Here is a 16,559-nt window from a genome sequence, read left to right as displayed (position 1 = left end):
AAAACGCCCAAAGGAACCGATTCGCAAAAATCAGTCGGACTTCCCACCATTAAACACACCGCCCCTGATTCGAGGCGACCACAAATCAACAGCGCCAACTTCATTTCATTATAGTACCGAGACGCTCCTCGCTCCCAACGGCCCTTTGGCCACTGCGTGCTTTATCCGCGGATAAGCTGAAGCCATTAAATATTTGCGTACTGAATGTGTCTTTTCACGCTCAATCCAGTGACGTAAGTCCTATTATGCTTTTATGTTGAGTGAGAGCAATATTCGTCGGCGCGTCATCGTCAAATGCGCGCGCCCGTACAAATCCTCCAAAACCTGCAGAAAGACACACAGGGCTCGTATTGTTGGAGAAACGAAGTGGAGTCCCACACGCGAAATATCCCCGCTGGAGCGGTAAGAACGACTTTATATCATTGCCATAATTCATTTATTATAGGAACATGTTTTAGTAAAAATCAGAACAATAGTCCTGAAAGTGCAGCAGGCACCTATTTTGAAGGTAGTTTCATTTAGAGCGAAGCTGCTACACGCCTCGATAGACAGGGGTTCATATGGTCATAAAGGAAAGGGTTATCTGTTGTTCGCCTTTATTTTGATTTAAAAAAAGCGACAGTTTTATGTTTAAGTCAATGAAAGGTTATAAAATAAAAATATTATTTTAGCGCTGGGCATTTGTGATACAATGTGTAAAATGCCCGTTCTGCACGAAGCCGGTAAAAGGGTTTTTGTTAGGTTGAACCGTTGAAGGTGTTTTTGCTGTATTTGCAGGATGAATGTAAAATACCGAGATGTCAAGCGTATAAAGCAAACGAAGGACACCGTTAAAATATTTGTCATTTTTGTGTGAACCGCGTCTCTTGCTGTAAACATCACTTTTTATGTTTTATGTTGACAATCTTGAAATAATAGCAGCCTGTGATTGGGCACAGGTACAACAAAATATATCTTAAAACAACAAAAATAAAAAATAATGTCTGTTAATGAATTCCAGTTATTAAAGTATTAATAGTTACGTTTTTTAATAATATTTTTTATTGTTATTTTAGACCAAAAGCATGGAACGTAATCCGGTTCTGAACTAGCTAATATTGCGTTTCTGATATTATAATGTTCCGTTTTCTTTTGAACTGAATACATAGTTACATTGAAGTTCCCCCTAGATAATACACGTATAAAGCATCTTTTATTTACGACCGGTATAATATGGCAGTGCTTCTGATCATGCATTGTTCACTTTGTAAACATTTCCCACGCCTTAAGAGATCTCCGGAAAGATTTTTCACGTTTTAATAAACTGTCACCCCATTTATGAATAATTCATGTTACCCTTTTCATTTCAATTGTGACATCTGATGCTTTTTCTTCCACAGATGTACGTTTTATAATTGCATGGCAACCGCGGCCATACCTACACTGGATAGTGGACACGCGCTGAAAAGACCTGGATCTGGCACAGCAAAATGGAGAAGCACACGCTATCTGTGCAATTTAAACATCAGATAATTCATGAAGGAATGGCAGAGCGCAGATTATCTTGATACAACCCATTCTTTGCAAGTCACAGCACAGACGGACACACCATGGATCTCCTTTGGGTTCTGTACTCCATGCTGACTGTATGTATGGCCATCAATATGGAAGCTACCGGGAGCCACAGCATGTTTACCTGTGAGCCTATCACATTAAGGATGTGCCAGGGCCTCGCCTACAATACCACCTTCATGCCCAACCTTCTCAATCACTATGATCAGCAGACTGCTGCTCTCGCCATGGAGGTAAAACACATTACAATCAATGATGTGATCCAATTGCATTACATTAACCTAGGACTAGTTTAATCATCATGCAAACGGATGTGGCGTGTGTGTGTGTGTGTGTATGTATATATATATATATATATATATATATATATATATATAATGTGTTATTATATATATATAATGCATGTATGTGTATAATATATATATTTCACTATATATAATATTATATATTTTAGATGTTAGTAAAATATAAATATATACAAATTAATGATTAAATATACAAAATATTATGTATAAGATATTTTATATACATATATAATTTTATATATATATATATATATATATATATATATATATATATATATATATATGCGTGTGTGTTTTTTTTTTTGTTTATAGCATAACAAAAAATCTAATCAAAGATAAACTACAATTAAACAATATTTAAACAAGAGGGGAAAAAACTATTAATATAAATATAAAGAAAATAATGTATTAATTATGCAGGCCTCCAAATGCAAAATATGTCAATATTTTTAAACACACACTTTATCAGATCTAAAATTATATGATAGCATTTGTTTTCAATTTCATTTAAATAAAAGCACAAAGATGATCAGTGTAATAACAGTGGATGATAATTTATATAGTGTCAAAGGGGTTCATGGCAGCTCTAAGTAAATGTGGGTTTTACTTTTGAGACTTTTAATAATTTAGATATTGGGGGGTGTTTCTCAGATACGTATGAAATAGGACCTGTCCGCATAATTCTTTCCTAAATAGAGAAAGCAGAGAAATAATTAAAACAGTTGTAAAAAAAGAACCAGGGAAAATCCTTTACCATAGATCACTTTAACATGTCATATTTCTGCATTTTCCCTGCAAGTAGCGATAAATGCAAACCATAAATGTTTAAATGCATTGGTTCACAACTTACATACTTAACAGCATCGAAGATTTGTCATTTTCGATTTGACCCAGTTCTTTCTTGTGCCCTGCAGATATTTCAGCTCACTTTACAGAAATGTTTAAAGGGAAATTATTCTTTAATCTGTCCTACGGGAACGTTCGCTATGTTTTAATTTCTGAAGTATCTTGCGGTTTTAACCGATTTCTTGGTCCTCTTTTGCGTGTGGCCGTGTCGAAATAAGCATCTTATAACTATTTATGTAACAAGGTTGCTTTACAGCGGCTTGCTAGTGTATGCCACAGTGGTTGATGTCATGAGCAGTTAATGGTGCTCAGGCGCGTTGTTTATTTTGATTGCTCTGTAATCTTTGTATCTGCAGCTATAACGCCTGGATTGATTCGAGCCCACGGTTAATCCTCTTTTCCCGGGCTGCGGTATTCAGCTGAGCCCAACTGAAAACAGCTGCATTAGCTTGTTACAGCGGCCAGGGTATCTGTTGAACACACACAGCACTGTAAACGTTATCTAAAACCGTCTGTCCTCAGTCACAAGGTTTTTTACTTATTCACTCCAGTCCTGCCTCGATATAACAGAGGGAGGAAATTAAAGACATAAAAAGAAGAAAGAATGGATGGGGTTAGACTGAGGCAACCCATCTGCTCATCCTCTTGTACATTTGCGTGGAAATGTGGAGTTACATAACCTTTTGCACTGTAACCAGTGAAAACACGCACACAAAGTGATGATACTTTTTAAATCCAGCGCTGCACAAAGGCTTACAAGATCAGTATACAAATATATTCAAATGCACAAATCCATTTGAACGCTAATCACATTTCACTCTACAAATATATTTTTCATGCATTAAATACACCAAAAAATACTTTATTATTGAATTTAAAAATATATATAATTTGTTTTGTATTGTTTTAATTGTTTTATTTATTTATTTTTATTATTTATTATATATTATTTATATTTATATATTTGCTTGTTTTTTTTTCATTTTATAATTATTTATTAAAAGGATTTTTTTATTTAAATTTACTTAATAGGTCAGATCTTTTTGGCATGATATCTGCGTTTGAGGTTAAAACTAACAAAAAAAGAAAAGTCAAATGAAGATTTCAATGTGATGTTCAAAGGGAATGAAGTGCTCTGAATAACCCAGATTTGGTTGATGAATAGCTTTTACTATTTTTACAAAGAACTGCCATCAATGACTAGAAGGTGACAGTTTAAGCAGCAGACTAATCTTTCATGTCATCAGTTCTAACCATTTGGGTTTTTTTTTTTCTGGCATCATGAGGGACACATGAAACGTCCTTGCTCTCAGATTCAAAATCACTGTCGGATAGTGGCAGCATCTTGCTCTGAACTCTGGGTAACCTCATTTGTGAAGTGGGACAGTTGCCTACAGGGATGTTTTCTGGGATTGTTGTGGTTGCACGCAGTAATGGGAAGGTTCAGGGAGCATTTGAACTGTAGTTGCAAAGAGAATGCTGGGTAAATCTAACAATGTTAAGCATTTCAGGTGCACTGATTGATGCAGCTTGACGTCTAGTTAATTTCAACTTCCTCCCCAATTTGTCAAACATGTGAAGATACATGACCTTGTCCTCATGTTATTTTTACCATGGCGCGGTGATTATTAAGGCCATCCTGCCGTTGTAATACAATCTGGCAACTCAAATTATAGAAACTATTCATTGTTTGGGAATCATTATTTTTAGATATTTATAAGAAGTGCTATGATTTCTGTAAGTGAGCTGACTAAAATGAGTGGAAAAAATTAATAGATATTATTTTGCTTTTACAAAAGGGTTAAACGGGATTGTTAAGCCTATATGTTAGCATGGAGCATTTATGCACGTTTATTAATGCGTTAACCTATAATACAGTGGGTTTTTTTGGAATAGCAGGGTTGGCCATTATTTCCCATCCATTTCTTCCTCTTTGTCCATTCGTCTTCTGTCTGTTTCTCTTCTCCACTCCCTCCTCTCTTTTCATCCCTCCCCCCACACAAGGTACTGCTGTTGCCGGGGAAACGGATCCCAATTGTATTGCAACAAAAGAGCAGGCTTTCTCTCTCAGGAGGTGGTCGTCACTCGCACTCTGACCTCTCTCCCTCAAACCGGCCCGTTTATGCATCACCGGTTGCCATGGCAGTGCGGTTGAATTCTGTTAAGAGAACACTGCCTTAAGTTAAATAGTGACCAGTGGAAAAGGGAAACTAACCAGAAGTGTATATGAGAAATGTATATACGAGTAAAAATAATTATAGGTCAGAATGCTTCGAGGACATGACCTAAACTTTGTAAACAGTGAGCAAGTGGGGGTTCACTGAGAAAGGCATACGTACTCTGGATTTATGGGTGGAGGGAGGAACTAAACGTATTTACTTGTGAATGGACACATTTAAAAGGTCAGCTTAGGTGACTTGGAATTCCTTCTGTTTGCCTTGTTTTTTCCCCCTTTTTTGCAACTCGGAGATATCTAAGAATAAGATTTCATGTTCTGTATGTGCTCATTGAAAAAAATTGTATTACCTTTGCGGTCACCTTTAGATCCTTTTTAATCGTGTTATTACAGTGTCTTTTAAATTTAGGATTTAAAAAAGGTTGATTTTTATTATTAGCTTGCTTCATTTATTCATTTATTTAGTTCTATTTCTTTATTTTACAAAATATTATATAATTTTTATATTTACCATTTATCAGCCAGAACATAAAATTAATATTAGTAGCACTGTTGTTAGTGCATTAGATGGATTTAGCCTGAATGCGGTAATTTTTTTTAGGTTAAGTGAAGAATTGATTGTTTAGAAAGATAATAAAAGTCATCACTGCATTTAATTTGTAACAAATAGCATTTTTGATGGCCAAACATATTTATATTTAATAATTAAGTCATTTTACCATTTTTAATAACCAAACACTGGAAGCAATATTTTTAATTATGTCATTTTTTTGTAGCATTTTAAGTCACCAACCTAAGGAGCAATATTATTATTTTATAGTAATTATATGCATTTTTAACAACCAAACATATTTTTATATATTATAAGTATATTTTTATAGCACGTTTAATCGCTAAACCCTAGGAGCACTGTTATTGTATTTGTTTATAATAATTGAATAAATAAATTGCAATAGGATTTTTTTTTATTATTATAATTAAAAACAATAAAAATTGCTGCATCCCTAGTTTCTACACAAGTGTCTTGGAGCACTGAAAGAATTTTCCCTTTCGGAAATGGAGAAAGCTAATTGAATTGAATTGATGGTTTAGATTAAATAAATTTCCATTTAATTGAGGGTATAATTGAATCCTTTATCAGTGGCAAACTGACGCGCAGCAGCTCCAAACACTGAAAGTGAACTTGCTAATCTGTATTTTCAGCTTTATTCACAACCCATGTATGTGAAACACGCAGATCCAGCCTTAAGATTTGTGTTGGCTTTCATATATTTTGCTCCTGGGGGTTTTTAGTTTCAGATTGTATGAAGTGCTTCCACATCTATAGACTTTGTGTGTCTTGCCAGCTGTATGAAGCATTTACTCATACATGATGCTTTGAAGCACATGCTCTCCGCACAAACAAGAAGCAACAGTCACTGCGCCTCTTCTGCCTTCAGCATGTTCTGTACCTCTGTATGTTTTCAGTATCCTTAAATAACTTCTCCTCAATGCCCTTAAGAAACACAAAGGCATTGGAATGGACATTTATGAGTAGGAAGGTAGTGTATGTTTGCCCTCGGGACAGCAATGGACGAGATGCACACATTTGAGTTCATCAGATCTTGCCATTGCATGTAATGTGGGCTGACAGCCATGAGGAGATAATGTTTTTCGCCAGATCAGCAAATAATGGCACTAGCTTTATTTTCATCTTGCTTAAAAGCCAGAGTGTATCCACTCAATTGAGCTCAGAATGGTGTAAGGCATAAGATCTTCTGTCACGACTACATATGCCGATAGTAATACATCAACAACTGTGAAGCTATGACAATAAAAAGTCAATCGCATTCAGCTTTTATGTCATTGTGTATAGCTTATTGTCCACAAAATATTATAATGATCTTCTTAAACAAAAGTAGATTATTAGAAGCTATGTGATGAACCCAACCATTTTTTCCACATGCTTTTAAGGTTTGATGGTTAAAGCGGTGCTCTTTGGTGTGTCATGTTAGAGGCGCATCTCAGTGGTATATGCTGCGTTAAATATGGATTAGGTACTTGGAAACGAATGCTGGATTTAGATGCTTTGTGTCAAAATGGGCAAGCATAATATCCATCCTAATCCTTTTTTACAGACATTTTGGGTGGTAGCCTACTGCGCTGGCAGTGGCTGAATGCTCTCATTATGGATTTGTATTATACATCCAGTATATATAATATAAATGTGCTGGAGTCATTTTAAGGCTGGATGGTTTTATTTGCAATAGTAAATAACGGTAACACTGCTGTTAGATCATCTAATTGGATTTAACCTAAACGCTTAATTTTCTATATATTAAGTGAAGAACTGGTTGCGTAGTAATATAATGAAAGTCATCATTGCATGTAATTTGTAACAAATCGAATTTTTAATAGCCAAACATATTTATATATATGTCATTTTAGCATTTTTAACAACCAGACACTAGAAGTTATTAACTAAAGATTCTTTATATTATAATTCTCTACATTGTTACAGCATTTCTAATAGCCAAACCCAAAGCAACGCTATTATTTGTTTTTTAATAATTTCATTAATTATTTACTTTTTTTTAACAACCAAGCAAAATAATTTTTTTATATTATAGTTATGTAAATTATTATAGCTTTTTAATTGACAAACTATTATTTGTTCATGTAGTAATTTAGCAAAAATAACCAAAAATGTGTTATTTTTTCCTATTTTAATTTTATAAATTATTATAGCATTTCTAATAGCCAATCCCTAGGAGAGAATTTTTTATTTCCTTCTTTTTGTATATTTTTTGTAAAAAAAAAAATTCAAATCTTCTCACCATTAGTAATTGAATAAAATCATTGAAAATAAATTACATTGCACACACACAGTATTTTACTTTTTTCTAGCCTGTTCATGTAGGCTCTAAATGATTGTAAGTTTTAGTTCCTTTTTTTTTTTTCAACACAAGCGGTGTCAAACCCCCACCCGACCATTACAAAGGCCCTTACTCTGCAGGGGTGGAGGCGTTATTGTCTATCTGTCTGGTCCTGGGTGGAGTCTTTTCCTTTTTTCCCCATGGGATTTGCATATTTATGTCCGGCCCCAATGCTGGTACTAACTCCCAGGATGCCTCATGGTGTAAGTGGGCCTCAGCAATAAACAGCATGTCTCCCGCCTCACACAAAGGCCTCCTCAGAGAGGTTGCATTACAGATCCAATTTTTATTCTCAGTTTACATAAGGGTGACCGAGTGACTGATAAAAAATCAGGAAAAGTTAGAGACGTGGCCTGGTGGGTTTTGTTCTTGCTACATTGAGCGTTAAAGACTCTTCTTCTGATGTTCTCAAGATCACTGGAAATGGTTTGTCAGATTTCCAAAAGTCATCAGTGATTTGTTTTTTCTTTTGCTACATTACTATAGATTGTAATTTCTTGGTCAAATGGTAGGCAAAAAAAACAGAAGTGAATTTACAGTGTTTATTTTTAGCTTTAAAACTTCAGCTAATTTTCAGGACAAATAGTGTTACATCTGTCAGGACATGGCTTTTATTTGGGTTTTACTAGGTCGCCATGTTTAACGCACCAGAATAGGGTCACACAGATAGGAAACAGTAGTATTAGGAATCCGCAGATAAGGGCTTTAAATTCAAATATTGGCATGGCCCATTTTGAAAAATAGGAGAAATACACTCCTATAATAAACTCACATGTGCTCAGGTTGTGATAGTGATTAGATCACCTTGACAGTGTGGTCATTCTTGAAGCAAAGATAATTAGATTGACTGACTGCATTTAATCTATAAAAGCCCAGTACAGAATGAGAGTTTTTTGCTTGGTGTAATGTAATGTACTCCTTAAAAAACTAAAAGCATTCACTCTTAACATTTTCATGTTTGCTGTTCAACCAAGTTAAACTTAAGAGATTTTCGTAGAACATCACCATCATGTTGCACCTGTCAGTCTGAAAGTAACATGACATTTATGGGTTCTTAAATTCTTGAGTCAGATGAAGGCTGTGAAACATATAATATGAAATTAATAAATGTGCATTTAAACAAAGTAAAATAATAAAAATAACCAAATTGTTGTGTGGGGGGTGTATTTGTTTATTTATTACAAATAATTAGAAATTAAAATACAATTATAAAAATATTTAACCATAAAATGTAAAATATTTAGACAAATATAAAATTTTTATTTTTAATAATATTATTACATTATTATTTATTAAGAATTTATTATTAACAGTTTTTCTTTTCTGGCAGCCCTTTCATCCCATGGTGAACTTGGAGTGCTCTACTGAAATTCGCCCATTCCTGTGTGCTCTTTACGCCCCTGTGTGTACCGAGTACGGTCACGTGACCCTGCCATGTCGGCGCCTGTGCCAGCGGGCCAAGAGTGATTGCTACAAGCTGATGGACATGTTTGGGGTCATTTGGCCAGATGAGATGGACTGCAGCAGGTACGGGATCCCTTTCATCCCTTTTCAAGTTCGGCTGTTATTTATTATATGATATCATATTCTAAAATGATACTCTATCTTCTAGGTTCCCAGACTGTGATGAGTCTTACCCTCGAGCGATAGACCTTCTCCCGAGCAGTGACGGGACCGAGGAGTCTCCCTCGTCGGTTCAGCGTGACTACGGCTTCTGGTGCCCACGAGAGCTGAAGATCGAGCCTGACTTGGGTTACTCGTTCATGGGCGTGCATGACTGCTCACCTCCCTGCCCAAACATGTACTTCCGCAAAGACGAGCTCATTTTCGCCCGCTATTTCATCGGTGTCGTCTCCATAGTCTGCCTGTCGGCGACGCTCTTCACCTTCCTGACCTTCCTCATCGATGTTGGCCGCTTTCGCTATCCTGAGCGGCCCATCATCTTCTACGCGGTCTGCTACATGATGGTGTCCCTGGTCTTCTTCCTGGGTTTCCTGCTGGAGGATCGCGTGTCATGCAACGCGGCGAGCCCGGGTCGTTTCCGCGCCTCCACCGTCACCCAGGGCTCCCACAACAAGGCCTGCACGCTGCTCTTCATGACCCTTTACTTCTTCACCATGGCAGGAAGCGTTTGGTGGGTCATCCTCACCATCACCTGGTTCCTGGCGGCCGTTCCCAAATGGGGAAGTGAAGCTATCGAGAAGAAGGCTTTGCTGTTCCACGCCGTGGCTTGGGGTGTCCCGGGAGCCCTTACTATCACTCTCATGGCTATGAACAAAATCGAGGGCGACAGCATGAGCGGCGTTTGTTTCGTGGGGCTCTATGACCTCATGGCTTTGCGCTGGTTCCTCTTGGTGCCTCTCGCGTTGGATGTGGTCGTAGGTGTGGTGCTGCTGTTAGCGGGGATTGCTGCACTAAATAGGGTCCGGATGGAGATTCCCTTAGAGAAGGAGAACCAGGACAAACTGGTGAAGTTCATGATCCGGATCGGCGTGTTCTCCATCCTGTATCTGGTGCCTCTGCTGACCGTCGTCGGATGCTATCTGTATGAACAGAGCCACAGAGCAGTTTGGGAGACCACTTGGGTGCAGGAGCGCTGTAGAGAGTATCACATCCCTTGTCCGTTTAAGGTAAGACGATAGGGTGTGAAACGCATAACACTACTGTTTAAATGTTGTGGGTTGGTAATGCACGGTTATGTTGGTAATCTCATGTTCAAGACTGCATTCATTGGATCAAAAATACGGGTAGCCATTTTCTATTCGTACATGTTTTAAAATGTCATTTATTCCTTTCTAACTTTCAGCAGCCATTACTCCAGTCTTTGAGTCATTGTCGCGTGACCCTTCAGAAATCATTGTAATATGCTGATTTGCTGTGATACTCAAAATGAAATCACCCCAAACATTTAAACAGTAGTGCAGGTTCATATCGTTTTTTGCATATGTAACGACAAACTTTTAATGTGAACTTTGCACAGTGTCGCTAGAAAAAAACAGCTGCAACATTCATGGTGTTTGTTCTGACCTCAAGAGCATTTATACTACTTTGCTTGTTGTGAATAATTGAACGCCTCCACAGTCTCCTGCCAACTCTGTCCTGGCTATATTAGAAAAGGTTTTAGTGTTTAAAAAATATATTGTTGTAGCTATGTGGTCACGGCAAGATAAGGGTGGGCAAAATGACCAAAATCTTTTATCGTGATATGTAATTTTATTCCTTTTTAGTGATGCACGATATAGTTATTTTTACTGTAAATATAGTTTTTCCGGTATCAAAAAAACCCCGACTTTTAATCTTAAAGTAAAAAAAATAACATACATGCAAGCTGGATGACTAACAAAAACCACACTCCTCTAAGGAAGAAGACCAGACAAACTGAACTCAAACAGACAGGGCTTTTAAACACAAGGAAATTGACAAAAATTAACTAGACACACCTGAACATAATAAGACAATTAACAAAAGTGGGTCACACAGAGCACATGGGAGGTCAAAACAACAACAAAGGAGTCCAAAAACGTGTCAGCACTGTAAATATCACAAAAAACCTATACTAGCCTAAATAAAAAGCTAGTTAAAAAGGTAGTTAAATGTATAAAGACACTGCATATTCTGCACTTTAAGTTAAATATATATTCCTTCTTATTAAAATTACAAATGCAATTAGGTTACAAAAGTGATTTAGTCAAGAGCAGTGAGAGATGTTTTTTGGACATATACAAGTGTGTGAAAAATGGAAAATCGAAATATTTAATTTGAGTTTTTGGTAACATGTTTTCCTCGTTTATACAAGTGAATTTAACATAAAACGATGTCATGAGGGTGTAAAATAGACTTGATTTGCAGATTTTGTGCATATTTCCTGCCACAGGATTCATCATTTCCAGCTCCAAATCTCTGCAAAACATACAGCAGCTGCTGCACTGTGAATATATCTCATATCTAACATGATGCAAACAAACTAAAGCAGAACTAAAAACTAAGCTTCACATCAGTAAAAATCCTAGTAACGATGTTTATCCATATATGTGTGTGTGTGTGTGTGTGTACATGCCTGAAGCAGCTCGGGATTGTGGGATTGGTTTTAATGAGGCCTTGTTTATTGCCGCAGCGTCTGTTCTGTTGTGGTGGAGCAAAAAGGACAGTCGTGTGTCATGTTAACTCTGATGAAGAGCTATGAAGTGCAGTGCTAGAAATAGCAGATCTCCAGTCCAGTAACTGATGATGTCATACGGATTCGGACGCTCTAAAAAATGTATAAATCTATTTATGCTGTTTGCATTACGTATCAAAATATTACCAAGGAAGGCTTTCAGAGCAGAACAAGCGCTCTACCTAAAGCACAGAGAGAGAGTGTGTATTAGATAAAGATGAGGACAGACATTTGTGTTGACTGCAGCTCTGTTTATGCCGTCGGCAATTGTGCAGTGAGCTGAGATAAAGCACTTCCCATCCACACAATCACACACACACACAACCCAGGGCTAAACTGACATACACAAATACACTCACGCACACACACAGAGCCAGTTTGAGCGAACGCTGAGATTTGCGAGGGAAGAACGTTCCTGCGTGTTCTGATTACAAATCAGGTTTCACCTGTTCTTACGTCGCGTACGAAGCGAATGTGTGAAAAGCAATCTACCGCCGCTGTCTTCACAGGTGGAACAGACAAGCAGGCCAGATATCGCCTTGTTCCTCATCAAGTACCTGATGATGCTGGTGGTGGGTATCCCGTCAGTGTTTTGGGTCGGCAGTAAAAAGACCTGCTTCGAGTGGGCCAGTTTCTTCAACGGGCATCGCAGGAAAGAGTAAGTCTCGTGCAATCCTTGGAGAATTTATACCATTATTGTTCAGGCATACAGTGTAACGTGTGACCAAAACATGAGTTGATTTCTGAGGAACACAAACTGATAAATGTATTTTAAGTAGAGATGTAAAAATAATAAAATTCTTACTGATGTTATATATTTATACACCACCTAAATACACTTCCATTCAAAAGAATCGGGGCCTGTATGATTTTTATCTTAAATAAATTATGTTCTTTTGAGCTTTCTATTTATTTTAAGAAACCTCAACAAAGCATATCACAGTTTTCACAAACATGCACTGAATATAAATGTTTCTTGAGCATTAAATTAACATATTTGAAGGATTTTTAAAGGATCGTGTGAAACTAAAGGAGTAATGACTGCTGAAAATTCAGCTTTAACATTTTTATAATATTATTACATTTTAAGATACATTGAAATAGAAAACATTTCTTTTAAATTGTAATAATATTTCACAACTTTGGTGGATTTTTTTATGTAATAAATGCAGCTTTGGCATCTGGGAAAAAAAGTAAAAATCCTTTTTAGTTTATTATTTAAATCAGTTATTAACTCACATTTAAAATAATTGAAATACTGCAAGTAAATGTAGGCATCAAAGTATTATAAATTGCAGAATAAAAACGTTTTATCTATTTTGAGATTTGCTAAATATTACATTTATGAAATTATAAATAAAAGCTTTAAATAATGGCAAAAATCTAAATTCAAAATTTACAAATAGACAAAACTAGCATTAACAATTAAATATGAAACATGTAGTATCTAGTATCATCCGTTAACAGAAATCAGATATTATATATATATATATATATATATATATATATATATATATATATATATATATATATATATATATATATTTTTTTTTTTTTTTTTTTTTTTGCGTAGACCTGCAGTGCAATAAAGACACGTAATTGAGGGCATGAAGTAGCCACAGGAAATAGTTCAATAAGTGTGTGCTGTCTCATAGGGGCTTCCTCTCCACACACCCCTGTCCCTTATATCAGAGCATTAACCTCCTCTCCCTCCCCTTGTCCCACCCCCTCCTCTTTTGTTCATTTCGACTCCTTTATGCCTTCTGTCTTCCCCCTCTCTCTTCCTTCTCTCCTCTGTCGCTCCCTCCCCTCTTTGCCGCGTTTTCCCCCCGTCTCTTCCTCCCTCAGCAGCGCGGTGAACGAGAGCAGGCAGGTGCTGCAGGAGCCCGACTTCACCCAGCTCCTCCTCAGGGACCCTAACACCCCAGTGGTGAGGAAGTCTAGAGGCACCTCCACACAGGGCACCTCCACCCATGCCTCTTCCACGCACCTCGCCATGTTGGACGAGCCCCCCAGTGCCAGCACGAGCCGCGCTGGCAGCATGCGCAGCAAATCAAGCAGCTTCCACGGCAGCCTGCATCGCTCCAGAGATGGCAGGTGAGGTATCCCAGTGAAAAAAGCATATGCAAAAATGAAAACGAGTAAGTGCATTAACTGAGACATGCAAGAAATGGCAAACGCGTAGCGCACTTTTCATGCATTACGGGCTTCGAACCTAAAATCCTTCCAAATACTCGTGTAGATGGTCAACATTAGAGTTGCCGTGGAAATTTTTTATTGTATTTCAACATAAATTCAAATTAAATAGATAAACAGAAAATAAAAAAATGAGGACAGCCTTTTAATTACTAGCCTAGATATCCAGTATTAAAGTTGTAATGAAACAGAAGCAGCAAAAGGTCTTTTCTTCTGCATATATTCAAATTAAACGGATATAAAAAATTAAAAAAGGTTTGGATCTGGTTCTGTCCATTGGTTGTTGATTAAATTTTAAGATCAGTGGACTAAAAAATGTATAATATTTAGCAGTTTTCACAGATTTTGGGGGATCTGAAACTTCTTCCTTATTGCTACATACGTCCGAATGAAACAGGTTATAGAAAACATTTTTAAAAAGATAGGGGGAGGATGTGGTTCTGATTGGATTTTAAGATGGGCTGATACTCAAAATAGCCAATTTTGTCCTGATACTTGGGGATTTGCAAAACACCAATTAGACTTTAATACACAGCCATGCAAAAATACAGGTATTGCTTTATAAGAAATCTCATACAAATAATGTGCATGGTGGTCATGCGTTGTGAACCTACAACCTTTCAGTTAGCCGATATTTAACATTAATATTATGAAGATGTATTGAAGAAAAACTTCAAGGTGAGTTGTTGGTTGTGTAGCGGCAGTTTAATAATTGGAGAAAAATGTAAAAAATGAATAATTAATGAATCATTAAAAATTAGATACGTAATTTGTACTTAGAAAATATATAGAAATATATGGCCTGAATTCTCAAACCAATGTTAGAATGTGTCCCAGGATAACAGCTGGGCGAAACCCACATCTGCCTCAGATCTGAACATCACTGAATCTCTTTCATCATGTTTCTCATCAGGTACACAGCTTGCAGTTACCGCGGCGTCGAGGAACGTCTTCCTCACGGGAGCACCCTGCGTCTTAATGATCCGCTCCAGCACTGCGGCGTCAACCGCCTCGACAGCCATTCACGACACGGCAGCCTGCAGCGCCTGGAGAGCCAATCACGGCACAGCAGCGTGCGAGACCTCACCATCACAGCACAGGCCATCCAAAGCAGCCCCGGCAACGGCATTCACCGCGTCATAGAGGAGGACGCCACCAAGGCCTGAACTTTCACACGGCGGGAAGTAGAGACCTGACGTGTAAAGGGAACATGGACTCTTCTGGCACAAACTCCTCGTGATAGAATACATGCGTTCAGACCACACCGTGTGCCGTTTCCCGGGAACTGAACACTTGCAGGTGGTAGCATTTTGTGCTACGCAAACTTCTTGAACACATTTACTTAAGACTTTCGATCAAAGGTTGTGAAGTTCAGTAACGGACTACACCAAACACTTGAAATCTTTTGATGTAAAACTACCATTCAAAGGTTTGGGGTCAGTACTTTCTACAGATTTCTAATTTCAAATGAATGCTCCAGAACAAATAAATGCAGCCTTGTTGTGAATAATAAACTTCTTTTTAAATCTCACCCACCCCAAACGTTTGAATGGAAAGTATATGTATCTTTTCTCAAGTAAAATCTGCGTGGAACCTCTTATTAAAGGGTTCCTGCAATAACAGGGTCAAAAGTAAGGGCTTTTGATACGTCATCTTTCTGTGATGTATCCAGGCACTTGCTGTTTTATATACTTTCCGAGTTGTTCCACTACAGATGTGGTTCTGAATGTTTCTTTCTATTGTTTGTTGCACTTTTGACCATTTTGTAGAACAGAACTAGTTACGAAGATGGACATCTCCTCACATTTGGGCTAAATTTCAATAGATGATTCACCCCAACACGAACATTTTGTCATCATCTACCCGTCATTCGTTACGCTTCAAACTTGTACGATTTTCTGTTTGTCCTGTGGAACGGAAAAGGAGATGTTCAGGAGAATGTACAAGCTCCTCGTTTCCATACAAGGATAGTGAATAGTGACCAAGGGCTGTGAAGTTAAATAAAAAAAAAGATAAAACGTAGCATAAAAACATAAATGACTCACTTGCATTACATTGCAATTCCTCTGATAATTGCAGGGGAAAAAAACATTCAGTCAATAATTGTTTCCAGTGCCAAAGTCCTAAATTTGAGGGTGAAAAAATGAAAAAAAAAAAAAAAAAAAAAAGAAGTCATTTTTCCCATTGAAAAGCATGAAGAGCTCAATTTAAAATAAACCTAAAACAAAAAAAAATCATCAGTTATTTTAGAATAGATTATGGTAAATGGGCATATCCTTCACAACCAAGCTCTTCTCTGTTGAGTTTTAGCACTAATGTTTAGTCGTTTACCGGAAACTGTGAAAAGCATTTTTTATAACATGTTCAGAAATCCTGCTTTACGTACAAAATAAAACATCACTCTCAAAACGTCC

At 37.2% G+C, this 16,559-nt stretch overlaps 1 protein-coding gene across 2 annotated transcripts; it reads left to right on the top strand.

Annotated features, from left to right (window-relative positions):
• The first annotated feature begins 72 nt into the window (after positions 1-72).
• On the top strand, positions 73-16,558 carry fzd3a (frizzled class receptor 3a). 2 transcript variants are annotated; one of them, XM_043219315.1, is made up of 7 exons: positions 73-402; positions 1,380-1,784; positions 9,124-9,320; positions 9,406-10,423; positions 12,459-12,607; positions 13,801-14,046; positions 15,059-16,558. In XM_043219315.1, the coding sequence occupies exons 2-7, from the start codon at positions 1,590-1,592 to the stop codon at positions 15,309-15,311; spliced, it is 2,058 nt and encodes a 685-aa protein (XP_043075250.1). In that variant the 5' UTR covers positions 73-402; positions 1,380-1,589; the 3' UTR covers positions 15,312-16,558. The 2 variants fall into 2 exon arrangements, with proteins under 2 accessions (XP_043075250.1, XP_043075249.1); XM_043219314.1 differs by having other exon boundaries at positions 13,798-14,046.
• Position 16,559: the final 1 nt, after the last annotated feature.

This window comes from Puntigrus tetrazona, chromosome 20, assembly GCF_018831695.1.
Source record: "Puntigrus tetrazona isolate hp1 chromosome 20, ASM1883169v1, whole genome shotgun sequence".
Taxonomy (NCBI): Eukaryota; Metazoa; Chordata; class Actinopteri; order Cypriniformes; family Cyprinidae; genus Puntigrus; species Puntigrus tetrazona.
Note: the sequence above shows the minus strand (reverse complement) of the source record. Positions and strands in the feature narration are given on the sequence as shown.